The following is an 11,383-nucleotide window of genomic DNA, read 5'->3' on the forward strand; positions in this document are numbered from 1 at the left end:
GAAATCAAAGGTGGTTGGTGGTATGGGGTTTAGAGATTTAGTTATATTCAATGACTCGCTTTTAGCAAAACTAGCATGGTGGCTTATGGAAAATAAAGAAACACTATTCTATAAAATTTTAAAGGCCAGGTTCTTCCCTTATTGCTCTTTTTTGGAAGCAAAAGATTCGGCATCAGGCTCCTATACGTGGAAGATCATTCTTAAAGGTATTTGGGCAACTTTGGATTGCTTGATGAATATTGGTAGCAGAAGCTAGAATTCGAAGATGGTGGATGGAATTTTTGTTCCAAGTGAAGTAGGAAAAAAAAAAATCCTGTCTCGTGTTGCTGCAGCAGATTCTTTATTTTAGCCAATGTCTAAGGATGAGCAGTACTCATTAAATCTAGATACAAGTTTCTTAAAAAAGATGAGGATCTTAACTTTCACGAAGAACCTCCAAATGAAGAAAAAAAAAAACTTTGGAAAGGTATTTGGGCTCTAGCATCTTTGAATAAAGTGAAATTTTAATTTGTAGAGCATGCCTGAAGGAACTTGGTTGGCTGGACCATTATTAACGATCCAAACTGTGATCGTTCCTCATTGTCACCAGAGTGTATTTTGCATGCAGTTTGAACTTGCACAAAACTGGATGCAGTGTGGAGTGATGCAGTGCTTTGGGGCTTTCAACACCGTGAAGTTTTTCAAGAGTTTGGAGTGCTAATGGCATGGATTTTGGAAAATAATAAATTCCTTGAGATGTTTGCATGACAATAGGGTCTACATGGACTCAGAGAAACCAAATAAGTATGCACCAACAAAGCTGCGCTACTGAACAACTAGCTCAGGTTTCAAAGGATACGTATGTGGAGTTTTGGTCCATTTTGCCTTCAGCATAGCCACATCAGTTCCAAACTCGTGTTCACTGGTCGCCTCCTCTTCCAGATTTATTTAAAATTAATTACGATGGTGTTGTATTTGCTGATGAGAACAAATAAGGGATAAGCATGGTTATTCAAGACAACCACGGGCTAGTCATTGGGTCACTAGTGCAGCATAAGCTTATAAACCGATTGAAATTGAAGCCATGGAAGCCACTAAAGCTCTTGAGTTTGAATTGGAAATAGGCATTAACAAAGCCGTGGTGGAAGGAGATTCAATTACAGTTGTGTCTGCTATGGAAAAAAGATGATGCAGGCTTGGCTCCATTTGGGTTGTTGGTTAAAGATGGTGTTGGTTTTGCACATTTTTTCTCACAATTGACTTACTCTCATACAAAGAGAGAAGGCAATAAAGTAGCTTATAGTTTGGCAAGGTTAGCAATAAATTACCCATACCGTGTAGTGTGGATGGAGGATGTTTCTCTACAAGTGCGTTTTGTTATTCAGGTTGATTTAGCCATTTTGTCTTAATAAAGTTGGATGTCTTTCTTCTGAAAAAAAAAATGTTTAGTATTCATAATAGTTTCCTCTACGCTCTACCTATGCAAAAGTAAGTTATGTTAATTGATGGAGCAAGTTTGTACCCAAGTTAGTCACCCAACAAAGCTAGCATGACTACTCATTGATGCTACCTGTGTGGAGCAAGACTACTCATTGGTAACCTCCAAGAGCACTCAACATTTATGGGGCCATTTTCAAGTTGCTACAATCATCAGGCATGGGGTAGTCAGGGGCGTAGCTAGGAATTTTTACAAAGGTGGGCTGATTCGAAGTATTGATATAAAAAACATAAATCACAAGTCTATTGAATATGAAATTTTAATTTTGATATATCTTAAACATTAATGAACATACAAAAATTGTCTAAGGAATCAGAAAAATTGTCTAGTTCGCTATAGACATATACAAAGATATCCACACAAAAAAAAAAAAAACAATTTCACATCAAAGTCATGTCTGAAAACGATTTTTCATGGAATAGAATTCATCCATAATCTTTTCCATGGTGAAATTCCCAGCAATTTCCTTTTCTATATAAACTATCATATTATCTGCCAAAAGTTCATCCTCCATTCTATTGCGAAGTCTTGTTTTTAATAGTTTTATAGCTGGAAAAGCTCGTTTTGTAGTTGCTGTAGAAACTAGAAGAGTCAACACAAGACGAATTAGTCTATCAATTAAATGATAGAATTTAGACTTCCCTGAAATTTCTAATCCCCTACATAGCTTAGATATTGTACCTATATTCTGAAAATCTGGATGCTATGTCACATCAAGCTCATAATGTTGCAATTGATGCTTCAAAAAACAAATTTCCTACTCAGTGAAATCTTGAGGATAATAATTTTCATCTAAATTGCAAATATCACTAATTTTGAATGATCTAAAAGCATCCTTAGGATTTAATGTTGAACTAAGAGTGAGAAGATCTGCTGTTAGCTCACAAATTCTACTATTCAATTCTTACAGTTGAAAATCTTTTGCAACTGTAAATATGTCAATTCTTAAATGATGTTTCAATTGTTGTCAAAGCTTCATCTTGATGATGGTATCTACCTCGAGCTTTAGTGTAACGAACATTTAAATAAGGAATATCAATTTCGTGTTGTCCACAAAATGCTGTATCACTAGCAAGTAAAGGCTTCCATCCATCATCTCTCAACTTTTGAATAAGTGACTTTGTAGTTGAAACTAAATGCATGACATTTAAAAGATCTTGAGAATGTTGTTGCAAAGCTTGGCAAAGAATATTAGTAATTCCCATAATCTTTTTCATCATATGCAAAATTAAAGTAAATTCAAATGATGTTAATACCTGATAAGCTCCATCGGCATCACCACGTTGTTTATAATTAGCCCCTTCCTCAGAGATAGTATTGATAACTTTGCAAGTTGCATCAAACATTTTTATCAAACTACAAATAGATTGAAAATGAGATCCCCAACGTGTATCTCCAGCCCGTTGCAAAGTACCAATTTGGTTTGCTCCTCTTCTAGTCTCAATTTCATTAGAAGAAATCATATTCTCAATTTGTTCCCTTTGAGCATATTGCGATTCATCATTACACTTACTAGAACCAACGACAATATTGATAATATTAGTCAAATGATCAAAAAAATTGATGAACAACTTTTACTTCTCTAGATGCTGTAACTAAAGCCAATTGCAACCTATGAGACATGCAATGTACATAATAAGCATATGGACATTCTTTAAAAAATGGAGCTTGTAATCCATTCCATTCACCATGCATATTACTAGCTCCATCATACCCTTGACCTCGAATATTCTCAATGTGAAGGTCGTAACGAGAAAGGACAACACATATCTCCTTCTTTAGGGTCAACGCAGTAGTATCTCTAACATACACAACATGAAAGAAACGCTCTTTAAAGAAACCATTTTTATCAACAAACCTCAAAATAATGGCCATTTGCTCTATCTTGGAATCATCCCGAGCTTCATCAATGAGAATGCAAAATTTTGCATCCCCAATTTCTTCACGAATAGCCTTTCGCACCTTACTAGCAAGAATATGCAAAATCTCCTTTTGAATTGTGGGTGATGTATATTTGGCATATTGTGGAGCATTTTCCAAGACAACACTAGCTACTTTGTCATTGAAAGTTGATGTGAATTTTATCAATTCAATAAAATTACCTCTATTTTTTGAATCAATGCTTTCATCATGACCTCTAAACGCACAAGCTTGGAATGCTAGCCATCAAGCACACTCTATTAAGGTTTTGAGCCGCAACCGATTATTCTCTAATTCTTTTGACGTTTGTTTCTCAATTAGCTTGTCAATATGTCATGAATAATTCTTTAAATCCTCGCAACATTTCATAGCAATTTTATGTAGGGAGTTTGGATCTTTCCCTACATGACGAATTGACAATTCATTCCATCATTCACTTTTTCCAATTATTAAAACCTGTTAAATTGAATGCATCTGATCCGGGACGACCTATTGGTTTCTTACTAAAAAGGTAGCAAGGTAGACAATATATCGCATCCATTGAAGGTGAGTATTCCAACCAATCCCTATGTGAATGTGATTCAAACCATAAAGGTTGAAATCGACGACGATGAGTATCATTGTTGTATGGATAGTCTATATTTTTAGGTTGATATGGACCTTCTTTGAGATAAGCTCATCGGATTTCATCTTGTTTGTTGATAGGGAATTTACATATTTGTTTACGTGATCCTAGATCACGATCTATCTTTTCAGATTCAATTCTTGAACATTTGGAGGGGTGTTCATCAAGCATTGAAGTATCAACATTTGTTTCTACAGCCACAGGTTTTTTAATTTCTGAATTGCTAACATCTTTTTTCTTAAAGAATGCATCAATTTTTTTTTTTTTTCGTTTGCTCATAATTCTTTTAGCTTTAAGAATATGACTCAAAAATTAACTTGTAAAGAACTTTAAAAAATAAAATTTTAATTAGAAATTTTTACTTAGTTATATGAATGTTATTCATACTCAAGAAAAAAACAAAATTTCAACTATAATTTAAACAGTCAACCCATTTTTAATACAACTTTAATTAATAATAACCCCTCAAACAAAAACAAAAATTAAACACACAAGTATTGGTACACAACATAAACCAAACAATTTAACAACACACATAGTATCAATTAAAGAGAAGAAAACTCACCACTAGTTATAGCTTATACTAATATAAACTGTACACAGGCTTGCTTTCCTTCAATGAAGTCAAAATCACTGTATCAATCAACTCATGTGCATCTTCAAAATTATTCACCACAACCTACAACAACAAAATTAAGCAAAAAAAATCACAACTTTAACCAAATTTTCATATGAAAATCACATTTTTTCACAATAAAACTAAAAAACCCAACTGGGTCTCAATCATGTTTTTTTTTTTTTTACCTGATAGCAAGTGATAGTCTGAAAACACCGAACTTACCAGGCAGTCACTGAACTCACCGGGATTTTTTTTTTGGACTATGAGGACAGAGGTCTGGTTTTGAGTTTTGGGGGCTGGTCGGCAACGGAGTGGGAAGTGAAAGTGTATCAAAAACAAAACAAAAAAGAAAAAAAAAAAAAAAAAAAGAAGAAGAATAAGAAGTAAAGGGAATAAAGGGATTCCATGGGTCAGTGGGTGGGTTTTTTGAGATGAAGAGAAAGTGAAATTTTGTTGTTAGTGTTTGGACAATTGGACGTCAGTATTTAAATGTAAGTGGGCCAGCTTTTTGTTTTATTTGGAGTACATAAGGCCTAAAACTCTAGATGGGGCCTAGGAGAACAGTGGATATATGGGCCATCGGGGGGCCGAATGTCCAACATTGGGGGGGCCCAATTATTTTTTATACATACTCTAATGGATTTTTTTTTTTTTTTTTTACAGGGGCCACGGCCCCCCCAAGCCACTACGTGGCTTTGCTCCTGGGGGCAGTGATACATGACCATGAGAGCAGAGTGGAAGCGATGATAAGTAAAATTTCCATTAGCCTTTGGGACCTCTAGAGACTGAAGCAAAGGCTTTGGTAGTGTTGGGGTTTATGCCCTAAAACCTAATTTATTGGCATGTATTTAATAATTAAATTGTTTAATTATATGAGACTATCTATAAATGAACTAAGACATTATCATAGTCCATGAGATGCATTGTATGTGATTTATGTGAAAAGTCACAGAAGATATAAATCACAAGTTCTTTGTAAACTCAGAAGTTTAGTTCGTAGTCGGTGATGAAATTGGGCGTTTCATTTGCGAAGACTATAACATATCAACTAAGATGATTTGTCTTGATCATGGAAGTGGAGACTTCTAGTTGGTATGTTGATATGTTTTAAGAGTTAAGACATATTGAACTGGATCGCTGTGAAATTTATTATTCTCCTAACGACTGTCAAATGAATAATAAATCTCACGACTTCTATTTACATCAACTCTAAATCCTGAGAGAATAATGGACCTGATCATGAGATGTAGGTTGCTTTGATATATCAGGAGTGAGATCTATTAGTTGCGGTCAAAACCTCAGTATGTTGGGCATCCGCATTTAGTGTTGATGGAACATATATTCTCAAGATGGAATTCATAGTCTCTTAATGGAGATACAAAATATTCCCTTGAGATAAGTTTAATGGATTTAGTTATTCAGAGTGTTGGGCCCAACCACTTTAGTAAGGAGTTACTAAAGTATATATTTATGAAATTGGATTTCATAAATATATGACGAATAACATAAAGGATTAAACTGGGTACTCAAGGATTAAGATGTAGTAATCTTAAAAGTGACAGTCTATATTCATGACTTTGAATTACTACGAATATTTTAATGAAGGGGTTGTATGCATGATAAAGTCTTGGGATATAATTTATTAATAAGACCTAGAGTACAATTATATTTATATAGTGGTATTAAATATAATTAATGGTAACTTTGGGCTTGTCAAGAGTTGACGGAAAAGCCCAAGGCCCATTGGAGCTAGTGTCTTATTGGTTCCTTTTGGTCCCACTCCAAGCCACACACTAAAGCCCAATTGGAAAGGCCCAATAGGCCAGCCCAATTAGATAATCAGTTAGTTATAAAGGGAGAAACATACAGAATTTTTATTAGATGAGATTAGAAAAGAAAAAAAAACGGTGTGTGAGAGAGTGTGAGACACACTTTCATTCTCCCTTGATAACTGATTGAGAGACCACACATCTTGGGCGTAAAGTGGAATTGGAGTGAAGATTAAAAGTGTTCCCAAGTGCTTCTAATCTTGGTTTTGAATTTTTCCACACCAAGGTACGCTATCTTGTTCTTAAATTCTAAAATTTACATAGTGCACGTTATCAACCATGAATGAAATAGATCCTTGTTCGTTGCTTCCGCTATGTGTTTCGTATGAGATACAAAACCAGAATTTTTCCTTCAGGTAGATGGGGTCACTTTTGCGTGGGATGTGGGCATTCAAGATGTAGTTTTAGAGTATGATTCAAAAATTGTTTTTGGAAATAAATGGTACAAGTGAACCCTCAGTTACTATAGCTACCATTGTTATGGGAATTTAGTAGAAGATGCAAGAGTTCAGAATGGTCTAGTTGTGCATGTGAAGCTCCAAGGGAATCGACCTGCACATATCTTGGTGCAATATGCTAAAGGTGTTGATCATTATGTAACATGGATAAAGGAAAATTTTGGTATGCTTGAGTCTGTTTAGCGGATGATATGTTGAACTTCTTTTCTTCTTAACTTCATTTTTCCCATATGGTAACACCTAACAAGTCTTAAATTTGGTGGTCATGAAATTTGGGCAAGTGAGGTTAGGTTAGGTCAACCTAGCAACTTTAGGCTTAGTAATTGATAACCCTTCCTAAAACAAAACAACATTTTGAAATATTTTTATACCTATAGCTGAGATCTCATGCAATAATTGCATGATGCAATTACTATGGTGCTGTGAGATCTAAAAAGTTTAAAAGGTAGAAAATTAAAAGGTTAATGTAAAGTTGTGATTTACAACTATATTTTATGTAGGTTTTATTCCATGACAAAAAATGTTGTATTTTTTTTAATTAATCTCCTCGTATTTTGTGGGATTTTACTATATTGGGTTTAGTATTAAGTTGATGAAGAATCAGGCATGCAATGAAGATCAGTACAGTTTCGTGACTAGCTCGCAAGAAGTTCGCGAGTAAAGGTTCTCGTAAAAAGGTCACGTCAGAAGCATATGTTGGAAGCTGAAGAGTCAAGTGCTAGGCTGTATTTCACGAGTACTTCGTGGGACAGGCCATCTTGCGAGGTACCCGAGAAACTCTCTGCTTGGAGGATTTTAAGTGTATCTTTCTTACCCTTCACCCATACTATATATACCCTCATTACCCACAAAAGTAAGGAAAGACTATTCAGAGAGAAAACCCTACAGAGGTTTCTACAACACAACACAACCACCATTTTAGAGAGAGAGAGAGAGAGAGAGAGCAACTCATCCTTTAGTGAGAAATCATTGTAGTCTCTTCTCCTTTCCTCTCTCATTTTTATACCTTGAGAAGAGATTTGTACCCAAATACAACCCACACCTATTCAAAGTGTAGAGAGTGTTTTGGAGTTTAGGAAGCTTTGAAGATTTTCCAAAAGGAAGCCAGGGCTTGGCGGATGCAATTGGGCTGTACTGCGGGATCTAGAAAGCTAGTGAAGACAAGACTCCGAGAAGTTCGTTGGTAGTAGGATCTTGGAGGTCTCAAGTACATTGGGTAAAGTAGGCTTGGAGGGTCTTTTGTTATTCGTGTACTCTAACTTATTCACTAGTAGATTGATTTCAACTTGGAGGGTCACAGAGAGGTTTTTCACCGAGTTCTTTGGTTTTCTCATCAATAAGACGTCTTGGTGTTATCTTGCATTTGCATCTCTCTTCGCTTACTCTTTAAGCTTTAAATTTATTTTTGCTTGCTTGCTTTTGGCTTAGAGATTAGTTCGTGTTTGTGTTTGATTTACTCTTGTTCCGCACTTAGATAAGTTAGAGTAAAAACAATTAATCCGTAATTTAAAATTGAGTGTCTAAACAAGCTCATGTGTTTTCACACCAAATTGAGCTTTCAGTCAAGAATCATTATGATTTAAGGGTTGAGATTAAAAATGAATTTATAACTTTCTAACCTCACTTCTTGATTCACGATTGCATGTAAATCACTACATCTAGAACCCTATTACTAGTGTGTGGAAATATTTATAATTTTATTTGCCCAAAGTTAGGGTAGGGCTCATGTTGGGATGGGCTAATTTATCTTACACCAAAACTTTTATTTATCATATGCTAATGTGAGCCTCTTGTTATTCAAGCCTAGGCCCCAAAGCTGGTCCTATACGATATTACAAAATGAACCCATCAAGAACTTTTTTTTAAGAGCTCGTTTGGTACACTGTAATAGACCCTGTAATGTAATAGCTAATACACATGAATAACTATTTAATCATTTGGTTGCGTTTCTATTACGATGAATAATTATTCCTTATGAATAGCTATTCTTTAAAATGAAGAATAACTATTCCTTATTAAGATGATTGTAATGATTATTCCTTAACCTCTTTAATAGCTAAAAATATATCACCTTCAGCTGTTGATCTTTGTAGCAACAACTAGATTCTACCAATGCTTGATTGTAGATCTTGTTCCGGTAGAAGCTTGTGCAATTAGAAGGTATAATACCTCTCAGATCTCACAAAGAGTAACACACAAGTCTTCCAAGAGTCTTTAAAACGTAGCTAAGGTTTCCCTTTTATATGTGGACAAGTTAGATTGAAACCCTATATGTTTTCGCAGGCTTGTGCCTAGTTTAAAATTCTGTAGAATTTGATTTTTGCGATTTTTGATCGGTCAAGCCTAATTTTTGATTGATTGAGCTTGACAGATTCTGATTCTTCTTTTCTGCAGTCAGCTCAAACTTGAAGCTTGAAACATACACCTTTGAGCAATGTCTAACGCATAGACTAGACATGTTTTGTTCTCAGTTTGTCAACACACACAAAATATAATTCTAAACATTTAATCATAAATCTTTAGAACCTAACAATCTCCCCCTTTGGCAATCTATGACAAAACACACATACAAGATGAATTGCTCAAATCAAACATTAGCCCAATTACAAAATAGTTACCCTAATACAATTCTATCACATCTACTAATTATTAGTTGCTAGTATAGACACCAGCTATTGAAAGAATTATCTGTAAATTCCTGAAACACTTAAAACAAACCATATACGCATGTGCAGAAAATATAGTACAAATCCAATTAATAAAAATTGAACTTGAATTCACAAAAACATGAAAATAGATAGAATATTAAATGTAAACATCAAATATACAATCATAGTCAATGACTCAACAATGTTTGTAAAACAAGAACAATAAAACAAAACAAATATACATGGAAATAAAAAAAAAATACATCAAAATCTATCATCTCAAAAACATCTCCCACTAAATACAAAAACTCTCTACTCCCCCTAAATATAAGAGCCCTCATCCAAACCTAAAACCTACTCCCCATTTTTGTTACGAATTTCCAAAGGCAACCATCAAGCATCAAAGGGTGGAGAAGGTGGAAAAACACTCTTATACTCGGCAAAATTAGATCTCAAGGCAGCCACCTCAGAAAGTAATTGATCAAAAAGTTGTACATGAGCTGCCTGAGTAGTCATAAAGGACTCCATCATGGCACGAAGTGATAGAGAAGGGGTAACTATAGGGTCAACAACATCATCATCACCAAAAGGATCCACAACAGTAGTAGGATCCACATGTACCTCCTCAGCAGCATGCATATCACCAGAGGCAGGAGTTGCAGTAGAAGCCTCGCCTCTTGGTCTCTTTGAAGTCCCAGTGCTTGGTTTAACATTCTTTATCTGAGCTTGTCGCTGTCTACGAAAAGTGGCTCCTATAGGGGGCAGTGATATGAACTAACTCTAGAGGAGGAAAGTTTGATAACGTTAAAAAGTTCAAAACCCTATATATATACACAGGAAAAAACAGCTTTTGTGCTTTGCAGTTACTCCTATAAATATCAACAATAGTTTGAATGAAAAGAGAAGGAAAACACATAGATCCATCGGTGATAAGGGCATTAGGGAATGCACACCTATCTATAGGAACAGTATGAACATGAAAGATAGAGAAGATATTATGGCAGGATATCCTAACTTACACGAGTTTATTCTTGGTTTAGATCCTCGAGAAACTAACCTACCACAAAGCAAAGACATGATATCATCTCCTAGAGGAAACTCGGTGTATGGATATGTGAGTTTACAAACTAAAGGTATACCTAGAGCTTCAGAGACCACATGTTTAGTAATCCTAAGCTCTTTACCTCTAATCCAAGAAATCAAAATATTGACCAACTGTATCCTAATGATAAATAAAGAGATTTGAATGAAATTATCTAATCAAAGCAGCAGGAGGAAGGTCAAAAACATCACATAAAGAAACCCAATTCCTAGACACTAGATTCCTACGTATAGGAGGATCTAACTCATCTAGAACAATCTCTCTCTCTCCCCATATAGACTAATACTTGGTTAAGGTCTCATAGACTTCCTCAGTCTTAGCAGGAAGAAACGTAATCCTATCAATCAAAGGAGAGGCAGAAGAAGAAGAAGCAGGGTTTCTGTTTGCTATGGTTTTGAATTTCCTACCAACCTTAGGAGCCATGTCTAAGGTTTTAACAAAAAAAAAAAAAACCAAGGGCAGACTACATTTGATTGAGTTAGAGACAAGATAACATGAAATTTTTTGAAAAACTGTATGATTCATGACACTAGTACACAGACAATGCATGATCTAATGCTCTAAAATAGTTCAATTTCATCTCAAATTTGAGAATTGACCAAGAAAATTAGAAATTCATCAAAAACCCCAATTTTGAAAACCCTAATTTTCAAAAATTCTTATATTGAGCAATTGAACAACACAACAAGTATAAAACTTGTTATA

General features: G+C 35.0%; 1 protein-coding gene across 1 annotated transcript; it reads right to left on the bottom strand.

Moving 5' to 3' along the window:
- Positions 1 to 2,415: 2,415 nt before the first annotated feature.
- Positions 2,416 to 11,101, bottom strand: LOC142625203 (uncharacterized). The gene is made up of 5 exons (XM_075798896.1): positions 10,965 to 11,101; positions 10,072 to 10,312; positions 4,622 to 4,701; positions 3,090 to 3,614; positions 2,416 to 2,989 (listed from the first exon to the last, which is right to left on the bottom strand). The coding sequence occupies exons 1-5, from the start codon at positions 11,099 to 11,101 to the stop codon at positions 2,416 to 2,418; spliced, it is 1,557 nt and encodes a 518-aa protein (XP_075655011.1).
- Positions 11,102 to 11,383: the final 282 nt, after the last annotated feature.

This window comes from Castanea sativa, chromosome 2 (genome assembly GCF_040712315.1).
Source record: "Castanea sativa cultivar Marrone di Chiusa Pesio chromosome 2, ASM4071231v1".
Lineage (NCBI taxonomy): Eukaryota > Viridiplantae > Streptophyta > Magnoliopsida > Fagales > Fagaceae > Castanea > Castanea sativa.

Coding starts and splice junctions, on each gene's coding strand:
- LOC142625203 (XM_075798896.1), bottom strand. CDS start 11,101: ATGGCTCCTAAGGTTGGTAGGAAATTCAAAACCATAGCAAACAGAAAC. Junction 4,702..10,071: donor TGACTACTCAGGCAGCTCAT/GTACAACTTTTT, acceptor TTGTTGTTGTAG/GTTGTGGTGAATAATTTTGA. Junction 3,615..4,621: donor TTGAAGGAAAGCAAGCCTGT/GTACAGTTTATA, acceptor TTGTGCGTTTAG/AGGTCATGATGAAAGCATTG.